The sequence below is a fragment of the Paroedura picta genome, chromosome 5 (assembly GCF_049243985.1).
Source record: "Paroedura picta isolate Pp20150507F chromosome 5, Ppicta_v3.0, whole genome shotgun sequence".
Lineage (NCBI taxonomy): Eukaryota > Metazoa > Chordata > Lepidosauria > Squamata > Gekkonidae > Paroedura > Paroedura picta.
This window is the reverse complement of record NC_135373.1, coordinates 95,381,300-95,396,368: the sequence shown is the minus strand read 5'-3', so window position 1 is coordinate 95,396,368 and position 15,069 is coordinate 95,381,300. Positions and strand designations below refer to the sequence as shown.

At 39.4% G+C, this 15,069-nt stretch overlaps 1 protein-coding gene across 2 annotated transcripts in view; it reads right to left on the bottom strand.

Moving 5' to 3' along the window:
* Nucleotides 1-9,174: 9,174 nt before the first annotated feature.
* SLC17A8 (solute carrier family 17 member 8) overlaps nucleotides 9,175-15,069 on the bottom strand; it is a 29,354-nt gene continuing 23,459 nt past the window's right edge. The window contains exons 12-13 of one of the 2 annotated variants that reach the window (XR_013231296.1): nucleotides 11,616-12,643; nucleotides 9,175-11,511 (exon numbers count right to left, since the gene is read on the bottom strand). Coding sequence is in view for 1 of the 2 variants with exons in the window: in XM_077339192.1 (XP_077195307.1) it covers nucleotides 12,305-12,643 (339 nt within the window). In the remaining variant the exon portion in view is untranslated. Of the gene's footprint in view, nucleotides 12,644-15,069 lie in introns of both variants that reach the window. The other variant, XM_077339192.1, reaches the window with a different exon arrangement.

Sequence of the window (15,069 nt, the reverse complement as noted above, 5' to 3'; positions counted from 1 at the left end):
GGTGTTCCAGTGCCTGAAAGAACCGGTGCTTTTATTTTTTAAAAGAACACCTAAATACTGTTTAATGGCACCATTGTAGTAAAGTGGTTTAAGCACCTGAAATACAGATAATTTATCATTTAAATTTAATTAATGCCTATAATTAATCAGTATAATGATGTCACAACTAAGAATGATAATTGTTACTAAATGTACCTCTGTTTCACAAATGCACACGAAAATGAGCTTTTGGACATCCTGATTTGTAAGGCTCACCATTGTCCTAAGGAGCTAACATGTGTTGTGTGGAAGAGGCTGGGATAAAAGTTTATAAAGTATTACATATGTAAAGAATATGAACAGAAAAAACATTTTAATGTCCCAAGACACTAGAACATGGAAGCATCAAACAAAATTATCAGTAGATTCAGTACAGATTAAAGAAAGTGCATCTTCACATGACAGCTAGAAGCATTGGAACTTTCTGAAAGCTGATCAGCTCCTGCAAGGAGATACGTTTTATCCTCTGAAGATTCTTGTCAAATCATAAAAGGTACATTGTAAAGTATTGACTTTTGCTTCAGTTGAATAAGACATTCAAAAGCAGGAACTACTACCATGGTCTGCAGTAGTAGCCAGGACCTTAGGTGATTTGGGGAAGAGATCAGAAAGGTCTATCAGTAGCTGTTTTCCATGATAATTAAATGAGACTTGCACATCTAAAATGCAAATTGCTGGTGAGGGCAGTAATAGGAAAGAAGTTTTAGCATCTATGCTCATGTTGTAGTCCTCCAGAGTGTCTGGTTAGCTTCTCTGGGAAGAAGGATGCTGACCTATATTGGTCATTGGTGTGATCCAACAGAATAGTTCTTATATTCTTATAACTCCATAGTAGGTCCATGTGTACTGATATCTCATTTCCTTCACAGATTAACCAACTGGAACTCCTTCTTTACCCAACAAAATTTTTGTGCAGGAATTCCGTTTTCATATCACTTATTCCACCTTACTCCTGGCTAAATCCTGCAGGTCAGCTGACTGGGTTACATGATGCCTCTGTGATCAACTGACGTTCCCAAACAATTGTAAGACAGGCAAAATAATTAAACAATCTATGGGGAAAAGACATTAAATTAACATATGTTGAAAACATATATACTTGGACAATCTAGTCTAGCACTAAAAGTGGGGATTTTTATATTATGGTCTAGCATAACGTGGATGACCCAGGTTGATCCAATCAGATCCCAGAAGCTAAGTATGGTTGGCCCTGCATGGATCTTGGATGGGAGACTAGCAGGAAAGTCCAGAGTTGCTGTGCAGAGGCTGGCAGTGACAAATTATCTCTATTTGTCTCTTAGCATAAAACCCTACAGAATCATAGGGTTGCCAACCTCCATGTTGGGCCTGAAGGCCTTCCAGAATTACAACTGATCTCCAGAGAACAGAGATCAGTTTCCCTGGGGAAAATGGCTCTTTGGAAGGTAGAATCTATGGCATTATACCCTGCCTAGATCCCTCCCCAAACCCTTCTCCAGACTCAGCCACAAAATCACCAGGAATTTCTCAACCCGGAGCTGTTATCTATTCAGGTAATTTTAAGTCAACTGTGTCTTGATAGCATTTTCCAACACCAGCACTAACATTGTTTTGTATTAATTAAGGATTGCTGAATCTTCACATGGAGGGAAAGAGCTATTTTGGTGAAAGAGATGTGATTCATTTTATGGGTCTTAAATTAGTTCCATAGGCACCTTAGAGAGATTGCATAGCAGACTATGTTTGCACCAAACTTTGCATGCAAGAAGTTGTTTGATGTCTTGTGTAAGTAAAGGAACATCTTTGAATGTAGTTTCACTTTCCTCATACAGCACTCAAGTGTGAGGTATGAGACAGCTCTTCTATCAGTAGAAGGCATCAATTTTATATAATGAAAACTCCAGCACACTAACATCCTTATTCTGTTTATGCAGAAGTAAGTCCCAGCAGTGTCTTCTAGGTAAATATGCATGGAATTGCAGCCTTGTATAGATTCTGTGATACATAGTTTGTTAAAGAATCCTTAAAGCTTTACACAGGCAAACCCATTTCCACGGATAAACCCATTTTGAATACTTTGACCCAGTGAAGAGACACATTAACAGTCACATCTTTGTTAGAAAACTCTTCCCAGTTACTTTCCCCTGTTTTTAGACCACTCAGATGGTGTCCTAGACCAGTGGTCCCCAACCTTTTTATCACTGGGGACCACTCAACGCCGGGGACCACTCACTGGGGACCACTCAATGCCTTTTACTGAGGCCCGGTGGGGGGGATAGTTTACTCCTCTACTCTCAACCAATGCCCTATGGTAATTATGGTAATGTTTAAACATCCCTTCAAAATAAGATACAGACACGGCACAACAATGAACATAAGGAACATTTTATTTTCATGGAAATTTTAACTCATGACAATGACACATCAATGGGAACCCTGAGCTTGTTTCTCTGCAACGAGATAGTCCCATCTGGGAGTGATGGGAGACAATGACAACCAAAGTGTGTTGTAAAGGGCCGGGGGGGGGGGAAGGCATCCTTCAGGGCCCACTTCCAATTAGTTGAAGGACCACATGTGGTCCGCGGCCCACAGGTTGGGGATCGCTATCCTAGACCACTCTGATCTAGCATAGAAAGATGGATCCTCATCAAAGGCAGAGGAGGAAAACCTGTTCCCAGCCTTGCCTTGGCAGACCCTCCCTATGACTCTGGTGTCTCAAGGCCTCCCCCAAAGGGCCCCAACTTAACTCCCTCTGAGTCAGCAGGTCCCACAGGTCAGGTCCAGCATGGTTCTACCCACTGGCAGAACTACAACAATCTCTTGAAAGATCCCAGGAGCAGAAAAGGCAAAGGGCAAGCACCAAGTCTTGGAAGAGGTGCAGGAGTACATGTATAACAGCCTAACGCTCCTCTGCTGAGGAAATTATCACAGGAACTCATCCCCACTACTCCTCATGAATAAAGGAGTAAAGGAGTAAAGGAGCAGACTCAGCTTGTGGAGAGGAGCTTGGCATGGGGACAGCCTCACCTGTAGGGAAACACCTATATAAGGGTGCAGTGATGCTATAGCTGGTGTGGGTGTGATGTGTTTGCCATTTTGCTTCTATTAGTTGTTTAATCCAGCTGTCCCCAACCCCCAGTCCTGGGACCGGGACCGGTCCATGGATCAGTCGATACCGGGCTGCAGCTCCTCCTCGTCCTCCTCCCCGGCTGCTGCATCGGGGACTGCCCAGCCACTCTGCCGCCGGCTCACCTTTGGTGCTCTCCGGCGGCTTCCATGGCTGGGGCTCTCCTTGGGCATGGCACTGCGCAGCTGCTGCTGGAGCGCCCCCCAGTGGGCGGCGGGAAGTCAGGGGTGCCAGCGGGAAAGCCGATGTCCCTCGGCAAAAGACTACCCCCCCGGGCCTCAGTAAAATTGTCAAGCGTTGACCGGTCCCCGGTGATAAAAAGGTCAGGGAGCACTGGTTTAATCTGCTTGGGAGTGATGAGGACTCTACCTTTAGAGCATGTGTTTTGACCCTGGACTGCCTTCTGACCTTACATTTGGATGATATCATTGGACTCTGGACTATGATCTGAGAACCCCTGCTGTGACTGCTGGGTTTTGCCTCCCATGTGCTGACCAGGACAAACTGGGGTTCCTCTGGAATATGTAAAGATGCGTAATGGTGTTGTGAGAGGGAAGCTTGCACTGGAAGTGGATTTTGCCTTGCATTTTTTACTAAAGTGATTTTCTCTGATTTATTTTTACTGAATAGGGTGATGCTATTGACTTGCATTGATCACAGACACCTGGGAATTTTGCTTTTAGGGAAGTAATTTTACTTTTTAGAAAATAAAACATTATTAAATTAAATGGGGTTTTAGTGAAACACGAATAGCCTTATTCTGTGCATCTCCTCCCCCTGCATTTTAAAAGGCTAAGTGAATACTTATGTGAATAAGCATCCATCAATTCATTTAGCTTATTTTTTAAAAAGTAATTATACAAATTGTGTCAGAGTGGGCATGGAAAGTTTGTTATATACCATGAAAACGCAGATATAACCATCTCAAAACATATATTTACATATTTCAGGCCATAATTCTTAGGCATAAATTCTGATTTTGTTTTGACACAGAGTTCTTTCTATGGAATCAATTGGTTCGTCAAGATCAGTATTGTCTACACAGACTAGCAGTGGCTTTTACGAATTTCAGGCAGAGGTCTTTCTTATCATCTACCATGTAGCCCTTTTAGCTGGAGATGCTGGGGATTGAACCTAGAACCTTTTGCATATTAAAGAATAACATTTCCCTTGTCTGAATGGATGAAAATTCCCTGTGCCTGTATTCCCACCCAAGAAAGTTGAGGAGTGAAGTCGATTGTGTAGCATCCTTTCTAGCCAGCCTATAGCACTGATTCCTTTATGCAAGATTATGAAGCAAAACCACGGTCTTTGTGGTCTAATAATTATGACCTGAGACAGAACAGAATAAATAGCAAAGAGGAGTCACTGGGATTCTGTAGAATCAAATCACAGCTAATTGATAGCATTCCTAGTTTGGGAAAACAATTTCCCAAATCATCTATGTAATCATTGTTTGAGACAAGATCTGTAACTACCAATTAGTTAACATCCCTGTCATTCACATCTCTGCCAAATTCTCATCACCTTTATTTTCCCTCTAACAGGCCCAACAGTTTTCTGATATTACTAGATCCTGTTAATTTTCCAGTACAAAGTAATCTTAATGAAATACCAGTAAAAAACAAGTTTCATTTGTTTAAGTTTTGCTTAGTAAAGTTATGACTGTCCATCCTATTACAAACCTCTGGTATAAACAGTGAGATTGGTGTGTGTTTTGTAGACAATAATCACTCTACAATGCCACATAAAACCCTCTGAAAGCTCTATTTGTACATAGCTTCAGAGGTACTTGTACACTCAACTTTTCTTAGCATGGTCTTTTCCAGTGACTCTTTGCTTCTCTTAATGTGACCAAATCAATTGCCTCGGTTTATTCATTGTAGGTTCTAGTGAGAGTTTAGGCTCAGTTTTGATGTAGAACCCTCCTTAAAATTTTCTAAATCAGAGAGGACATACTCATTTGAATGAAAGACAAATAACTGCTAGCTAACCATAAATGTTATCAAACTCAGGTAATCTAAGGCTACTTCCTCAGAAGTGTAAAGGAAACTGACAGAAGTTTCAGGCAATGTACACAAACAGACACTCTTATCATTAGAATTTAAGTAAGTATTTATTACACATAAGAAAAACAAAATAGTCACATTCCAGCAAGCAGTGAATAAGTACAGTGACAGTAGATAGTTGGCTACAAGATTGCATTGACTCACACAAATCCCATACAGGCAAACCTTTTCATGGTCCCATCAGGTCAGACCAAATAAGACAATGAGGAATCCCATTGTCAGGTTTCCCCAATATATTTTAAAATCAAAATTGTAGCTAGGCAGTGCCCCAGTTAGAGTAGGGTAAGAGGGAAACTAATTCCTACACACCATTTTTGTTATCAGAATTGTTATCTTGGCAGCTTTTTTCCCCCATGGAGAAAAAAAATACCGGTACAATGTGGGTATTTTACTTCCACTGGGCAAATAGAAGCTATAGACTGTGTGAAAACTAAACCTCTTCCTCCTCCTCTTTTTCTCTACTCCAGTCTGAATCTGAGCCAATAAGGATTTAACATTTGAAAAACAGCAGAGGAACACATAAGATTATCCATAGGCTTTCCAGTTTAGCCCTCATTATGCAATGTGTTCCAATTTAAAGTGCATTTATTATGACACCAGCTCCTCTGCTGTTATGTAGTTAGGAATGTTCTTTCTCTGAAGGTCATGCAGAGTTTAAAAAGTTCTGAAGAAATAGTTGTCTTTAAGCAACTAAATATCTGTGTGCTTTAACTGATAACCTACTTTGTTAGTATCTGCTGGGTAATTTTCAGTCCACATGTTCTGACATTTTTAACGCTGTACAGCTAAGAAGTGAATGTTTTGTTTACGAGAAACAGTTGGAAAGCCTTAAAATTATGAAACAATGAGTGGAAGTGGTTGTAGGATACAAAGAGTTGCTGTACTTTCTTAATGAAGAGATTTGCGCTGTAAATGTAATTACCTCTGGCTTAAAAGCATACTGATTAGGATATATGGATTGAATAAAATCTTCACATCTTATTGCAGCCAAAAACTTACTATATGGTCTTTAAGGAAACCAAAGACTCTCAGCATCAGCTCCCATCTGCAATATGGGATGCCTATACTGGCCTTGCTCACAGAATTGTTACTAAGGTTGCTGAGTTATGTAAACAGTTTTGAATGTTGTGAAAGGATGCTATTGACAGAGATTTCCAGGCCTATATGTGCTATATGTAGCTCTACCCTGTCAACATAGGATGCAATGGCAGAATGTGACAGCAATCCTAAACAGGTCTGTTCAGATGCATTTCCCATTTTATACAACAGGTCTTACTCCCAGAGATGTGTTATTAGGATTAGTTTTAAGCTTACCTGTCCTTCATTATTCCCTCCAAACCATATGAACTTTCCCATCCATTGCAGTCTCCTGGAAAAAGTCTGTCTCATGGTATCTTGTCTTTTGAGATGGTAACTGGAGCTGTGATGGAGATACCATCTCAGTGGTGGAGACACTATTGCTGCTTTCACTTGAGGACTGCCTGGCTTTAGCTTTGTGTGCATTTGTCATTATTTCATGCTGCTTTTATTTGATTTTGTTATATTGTGAAGTGCTTTGTCTTTTGTAATTTTGCTTTTTAGAGTGATTTTGCTTTCCGGTGGGTTGAGCTGACATCTCCAGGTTGGCTCAGGATATGTGCTGCTGTTATTTTTTTTAAAGAACCATACATTCATATATTTTAACTTAATTTGTGTTGGTTTAATTGTTGTTAACATTACCATGAATGTGTTTTGATTGTGTTTAAAATATTTAATGCTGGCTAGCTGGAACATCAGAAAAAGGGATCTATAAAGATTTTAGATAAACAAACTAGAGCTCATCATGCTCTTGTCTTTCCCCTTTTCATACAATTACATTGGACTTGTTCAGAATTTTGTACAGACATTCAAAATCCCACAGCACTATGCTTTTTAGCTGGAATATTGTTGATAGATTACTACTACCATATTATTCACATCATGCTTTCGACTGTATACTTTTCTTTGTTCTTTGTTTGTCTTTGTTTGTTTCTTTGTTTGTCCCAGGTTTGGGGTTCTGACTCCTGCTTAGGAAATTCCTGGAGAAAGTGGACAGAGCCTAAGGAGAGCAGAATTTAGGGAGGAGAGGGATCTCAGTGACTGTGTGATGCCACAGAGTCTATCTTCCAAAGCTGATCCATTATAATTCTCTAGATCAAATGTAATTCCAGGAGAATTCAAAACTCTGCATGAAGGCTGGTAACCCTGTTTGTGAATACACTGGCTCTTTGTTGGTTTCTGATCTTCCCACTTATGTAAAGGTAAAGGTAAAGGTATCCTCTGTGCAAGCACCGAGTCATGTCTGACCCTTGGGGTGACGCCCTCCAGTGTTTTCATGGCAGACTCAATACGGGGTGGTTTGCCAGTACCTTCCCCAGTCATTACCATTTTACCCCCCAGCAAGCTGGGTACTCATTTTACCGACGTCGGAAGGATTGAAGGCTGAGTCAACCTTGAGCTGGCTGCTGGGATCGAACTCACAACCTTATGGGCAGACAGCTTCAGACAGCATTTCTGCTGCTTACCACTCTGTGCCACAAGAGGCTCTGTTATCCAATTGTGTATCCTTATCCAAAATTTGCATTTTCAGATTATCATACATTTTGAATGTGCTAACAAAATCAGGATTATTTATATAAAATTATGTTAGGGTTACTTAGAAATAACAGTGGCAGTCCATCAATATGTACTGAAATTTGTGAAAGAGGGGGGAATCAATGTGTAAGTGGCTAGGCTTACCTCAAGCAGACACAGTTATGCTTTTTAAAAGATATAACAAATCTCATTTTAAGGCTGTACTGTATATTCTCATTTCATCAGTTTAATTATTGACTAGATGTTGCTTCATCTCTTCAGAACTTAGGCCTTTAAAGTCAACAGATAATAATGTGAAATAAATAAAACCTTTGTCACTCAACTGCTGCATAAGATTTTGCGTAACTCTCCTAAAAATGAGAAACCTTTGAACAGTGTGCCAGCAATATGCCCTATATTGCAGAGCAGCCATTAGAGTCTGGTTTGGAAGGCTTTTCCTAGTTCCAGGAATTAACTTGATAGTGGATGCCTCTTCTACAAGGGACATGTTTAATTTACCATCATGTCATGTTTCTTTGTTCCACATAGGCCCTACCACCACTTCATTTACACCACTTTTGTTAGCTATGTGCTCTTATCATTCATTCTTCCTGTGCTGTTCTGGTTCCTGTTCAGTTTTGTTGTCTTCATTATCATGCTAACTCTGCCTTCCAATTGCCTGTCTAACGTCTGTGTTTTATCCTTTGCTCCTTTCGTCATATGTACTTGTAACATAATTGGTCATTCATTTTTGATCTACTACTTAAAGCCAAAATAGGCAAGACAGTAGTAACCCTGCAAAAGTATCTCTCTAGATGCCATGTAGGCCTAGGGTTGCTAGACTTCAGCCAGTGACTCCTGAGAGAAAGTGGGTGCCCCAGGTGGTAGAAAATAGGATGGGGAAATACAGTGGATGTAGGTGTTATGCCAGCATACTGACATAACTTCCACTTTTCACAGCGTGCCATCACTTCACTGGCTGCTGTAGATTTCCCTTTATCGTTCAAGAGCTCTAATGCTTTAAAATGGGTTTGGGGGTAAATTTTGTTAATTCTATTTGTAAATTTGTAAATTCTATCATGCCCATGATGTTACTTCTTGTTTTAACCAGCATGTTGCCATGAGACCAACATGTGTACTATATATCACCCATTCAGTATCCATTTGGGACTAGGAGCTGCACATTGAAAAAGCAGTAATAAGAGGGGAAGCACTTACTTTCAGCTGTTATTCATGCTGCCTCATCTGGCTTGGTACCCACAACACATTTAATAGACCCTATGCTCCTAAAACATCCAGATACTCCAGAAGTCACTCAAATACTCCAGTAAATCAGTGGCACTTCATTTCAGGGCTACTACTGCTCTGGCAAACACACAATTCAAGCTCATTCAATAATGGTGGCCAAAATTTAATATTAGGGTATGAAAGTGCCTTCATGACAAATTATTAGTGGTTGAAATGTGTTCAAATGTGCTATTTAAGAAGGATACATGTGTCAAACAATTAACTGAAGATTTATAGCTACATTTATAATAATGTCAGAACTTTTCTTATGTAATCTAGAAGATAAGGAAAATGTAAAACATAATATGCTGAATAACATAAACATTCTAAGGAAAAGAAAGAAAAAATGCAGTGGTAATGAAAAACAGACCAAATTTCCTTGCCAGGACTAAGCACTATCACCAGCCAAAGCATGAAAAGTATTTAGATATTATTCTCGTCTTGAGAAAGAGGAAATTTCATCTGAAGCATTTATGAAACAAACTGAACTGTAATTTTGAATATGTGAAACGCATTATCTTATTAACGTGGTACATATAAATTATATAGTGTGTGAACTTAACAACTAATTCACTGTATTCTGATCTGTCTTATGCCAATAAAGGTTGTTCTTGTTGTTATTATATAGTGGGGGTAAAAAATGAAATGGCCAGATTTGCAGATGACAGTTTCTTCAGGGTAATAAAAACTAAAACCATTATAAAGAGTGCCAAGAGGATCTTTCAGCTCCAGATGAATGGATAGCAGTATCCCTACTGAGATAAGTATGAAGTAATGCATATTGAGGTAAAAAATCTAATTTTTAATTTATACTGATGAGATCTGAACCTGTAACTGACATGGGGGAAAATCTTGGAGCTGTGATGAAAGCTCAATGAAAACACTGACTTATGGTAGCAGTGACAAATTTTTGAATACTGTGTCTAGTCTCATTAAGAGGGACTATGACTCAGTGGCAGATTTTGCATTCACAAGGCCCCAGGTACAGTTCCTGAATCTCCAGTTTAATAAATCTCAGGTAGGGGATGGGAAACAGTTTTCTCTGCTATACACCCTGGAGAGCCATTATTTGTCACAGTATACAATATGTTGGTAGATGGACTGGTATTCTTGTTTGGCACAGAAACAGCTACGTATCCATACTCTTAATGTGTAAATACCTTCCCCCCCCCCCCTCTCACACACAAAGACAATGACCCTCATACTATAGGCCAGCCCATTTCTTATTTTACAGATGGCAAATGGAGGCTGATAGGCATTTGCCCAAGGACAATCAAGCAGTAGTACTAGATGGACAGTTCACTCCAGGATGAAAAGTCAATACTGTTCATTAAATTCTGTGCTTGCTATATGCCCTTGCATAAAAGTTTAATTGATTGTTTTCAGCCTGTCTTATATTTCAGTGAGAGATAAGGGTAAACATGCCATCAGAATTTCTAGACAGACTGAAATGTGGTTAACTGCTGGCACACGCCTGTAGTTTTCACTTCCATTTTTTTTCTTTTTGTCTCCCAAAATACTGTAGTGGTTTTAAATCTAATGATAGTTTTAAATTTTCCTACAATGAAAATCAATTTACTTTCTATTCCAGATTAAAATATATATGGAAAGAGGAAAAAGTCCTAATCCAGGACTTTCTTCTATGTCATCTCAATCAATCACCACATTTTTAAACTTCATAAAGAACCCATCACATCCATCTTAAGCATGAGTGGAAAATTCTGTTCAGTAAAGTCACTTAGTACAGAAAATCCTGTACTAAGTTTTCACTGAAATATAATTAACTATTTTGTTATAAAATCTATGACTACCAGTTGCATCTCACCAGGAAACTCAAATATATTTCAGCCCTCAAGATTCCTGTTAGCCCCTAGAATCACTATGAATATTAACAGGCTACTTCTGACAGGACAGCCAAGCAAGAATGACAATGTAACAAAATTATTTCATTTCAATTTACTGAGAGTCATAATGGGAAATAAATAAATCCATCATTTACTGAAATTCTTCAGTCAGAAAATTCTTCAGTTAGAAAACACGGTGAGTTCTTTAAGCCACTAATGAATTCAAAGTGATACAGCATGCTTCCCATACAGTTGTCATAAATGATGAAGGAAGATCTTGAACCTTTCAGTAATATTAAACATGCTGTTGGGGTGAAGAAGTTATTGCAATGAACTACAATGAATTGTAATGAACTGTGGGACACTATGCTATTCTTTCATCAATTTATTAAGAATGCTTTAAAAAAAAATCCCTTCCCCAAAGTACATTGTATAGCTTAAGGCCAATCTAATGAAAACTTCGTCTGTGCAAGCATCAATGAAATGAACAAGACCACTCCTATTCTCTTGCACAAATACCTCAATGATTTTAGTGGGATTTGTACAGGTGTCCCTTAGACCAGGGATAGTCAACCTGTGGTCCTCCAAATGTTCATGGACTACAATTCCCATGAGAGTACAATTGTAGTCCATGAACATCTGGAGGACCACAGGTTGACTACCCCTGCCTTAGACTACATTCTTTATTTACAAGTAGGTGTATTCTAGCAGAAGTGAAGGAATAGCATAGTGTCGCACAGTGCATACATAGTTATATAGCAACCACCCGGAAACTATGCATCCAGAACTATGGACTTTCTGATCATAATCATTATTAGAATGATTATTCTGGAAAATGTCATTTATGGACAAAATGAATGTTGTCTGTATCTGAAAGGTGAAAGGTGAAAATCTACCCAGTGGGCTTTCTAAAATGTATCTAATGAATAGTTTCCCTTATCATTTGCTTAAAGCCCCCTACCATAGTACTTTCTTTGTTGCAGCATCCTAGTTACAGCAGAAATTTCTACTAAACAGATAGATGATGAAGATGTTGCAGCCAAGAACATGATTGCATCATAAAGATGGCTGTTGCCCAGAGCCTCATATTTGATAATGACCACCTAATGAACAATTCATTTGAATAGTGATCTAGAAACAGTGGACATAAATATTGAGGGTCTGCATAGCATAAAAAGACTGACTCTAAGGGCTGAACATAAGGATGCCAGACACCCTAATATTGTTCTTTTTCTGTGCTACAGGTTGAAAATTACGATATCTCAGCTAGCCATTTGGCAAGATTATTCACAAAATAACAACTAAATCAGAGATACTGCTTGGTTTTGGGCAGGATAGGTAATGGTTACACCATATATGGTCAGATATTATGATATATCTTGAAAGTTTCCATTTTCATATTGGTAGGAAGTCTGTTCTTCTAGATCTTGCATCACTTCCTTTTGCTTTTGCAACACTTTCCTTTGTACTTCATCATTCTGAAAAGTAGCACCATATGTTTTCTTTGGGCTTACAAAACTATCACTGTTCAGATCAGTCTCTTCAGCCAGTTCATCCTGGTCAATTATTCCACATTTATCTTCATTCAGGCTTTCTGGGTCAGCCCATTCCTGCTTCTCTCCAGAAGCAAAAATGGCATAAAATATTACTCCACTATAATGAACTAGGGCAGCTATTAGGAAGACATTTTGCCATTCTTCACGGGTCTAAAAGAATAATATGGGACAAATTATTATACAGATTAAAAAGACAATAAATTAGACATTAGACTTAAAGAACTAATCAGTTATAACCCATTTTGATATCCAATCTGATTTTTTAAAAGAAAACACACCATTCACCAATTTACAAGAACATTTTCCCATTAATATTTTGCTATGGCTAAATGCCATAAACTACCAAAATTCATGGCAGAGTTTGTCTTTCTGTACATATGAACTGCATCCAGTTCACAGTGGGAATCAAGTTTTTAATTAATTAATAATTAATTAATCATTTATTTATTGAAAAAAATTGTGGCCTCCCTCTCAATCATAGTCAGAACAGATAGCTCACACATAAAATGTATACATTCATAATTCTGTATAATATATTCTCAGATAAAAGATGTAGAAAAGGGCAACAAAAGTGGTTTAGAAACATTTTTTAAAGTGTAAGGGTAATACATTTGTTGTTGTTGTTGTTGTTATGTGCGAAGTCGTGTCCGACCCATCGTGACCCCATGGACAATGATCCTCCAGGCCTTCCTGTCCTCTACCATTCCCTGGAGTCCTTTTAAGTTTGCACCTACTGCTTCAGTGACTCCATCCATCCACCTCATTCTCTGTCGTCCCCTTCTTCTTTTGCCCTCGATCACTCCCAGCATTAGGCTCTTCTCCAGGGAGTCCTTCCTTCTCATGAGGTGGCCAAAGTATTTGAGTTTCATCTTCAGGATCTGGCCTTCTAAGGAGCAGTCCGGCCTTATCTCCTCTAGGACTGACCGGTTTGTTCGCCTTGCAGTCCAAGGGACTCGCAAGAGTCTTCTCCAGCACCAGAGTTCAAAAGCCTCAATACTTTGACGCTCGGTCTTCCTTATGGTCCAACTTTCGCAGCCATACATTGCAACTGGGAAGACCATAGCCTTGACTAAACGCACTTTTGTTGGCAGGGTGATGTCTCTGCTTTTTAGGATGCTGTCTAGATTTGCCATAGCTTTCCTCCCTAGGAGCAAGCGTCTTTTAATTTCTTTGCTGCAGTCCCCATCTGCAGTGATCTTGGAGCCGAGGAAAATAAAATCTGTCACTATCTCCATTTCTTCCCCATCTATTTGCCAGGAATTGAGAGGGCCGGCTGCCATGATCTTTGTTTTCTTGATGTTGAGTTTCAAGCCAACTTTTGCACTCTCCTCCTTCACCCGCATCAACAGGCTCTTTAGTTCCTCTTCACTTTCTGCCATTAGAGTGGTATCATCTGCATATCTGAGGTTGTTGATATTTCTCCCTGCAATCTTGATCCCAATTTGTGACTCCTCTAATCCCGCCTTTCTCATGATGTGCTCCGCATACAAGTTAAATAGGCAAGGCGACAGTATACAGCCTTGCCGAACTCCTTTCTCAATTTTGAACCAATCCGTGATTCCATGTTCAGTTCTCACTGTTCCTTCTTGACCTGCATATAAATTTCTCAAGAGACAAATAAGATGCTCTGGTATTCCCATCTCTTTAAGAACTTGCCACAATTTGTTGAGCTCCACACAATCAAAGGCTTTAGCATAGTCAATGAAGCAGAAGTAGACGTTCTTCTGGAACTCCCTAGCTTTTTCCATGATCCAGCGTATGTTGGCAATTTGATCTCTAGTTCCTCTACCTCTTCGAAATCCTGCCTGTACTTCTGGAAGTTCTCGGTCCACATATTGCTGGAGCCTAGCTTGTAGGATTTTGAGCATAACTTTGCTAGCATGAGAAATGAGTGCAATGGTGCGGTAGTTTGAACATTCTTTGGCATTGCCCTTCTTTGGGATTGGAATGTAAACTGACCTTTTCCAATCCTGTGGCCATTGCTGAGTTTTCCAAATTTGCTGGCATATTGAGTGTAGCACTTTTACTGCATCGTCCTTTAAGATTTTGAATAGTTCAACTGGAATGCTGTCACCACCACTAGCTTTATTGTTGCTCAGACTTCCTAAGGCCCATTTGACTTCACATTCCAGGATGTCTGGCTCCAGGTCAGTAACTACCCCACTGTGGTCATCAGGGATGTTAAGCTCGCTCTTGTATAGTTCTTCTGTATAATTTTGCCACCTTTGCTTAATCTCTTCTGCTTCTGTGAGGTCCCTACCATTTTGGTCCCTTATCATACCGCTCTTTGCATGAAACATTCTCTTCATATCTCCAATTTTCTTGAAAAGATCTCTGGTCCTCCCCATTCTATTGTTTTCTTCTATTTGTTTGCACTGTTCATTTAAGAAGGCATTCTTATCTCTTCTAGCTTTTCTCTGGAATTCTGCATTCAATTGGGTGTATCTTTCTCTTTCTCCCTTGCCTTTCACTTCCCTTCTCTCCTTAGCTATTTGTAAAGCTTCCTCAGACAGCCATTTTGATTTCTTGCATTTCTTTTTCTTTGGGATGGTTTTAGTTGCTACCTCTTGTACAAT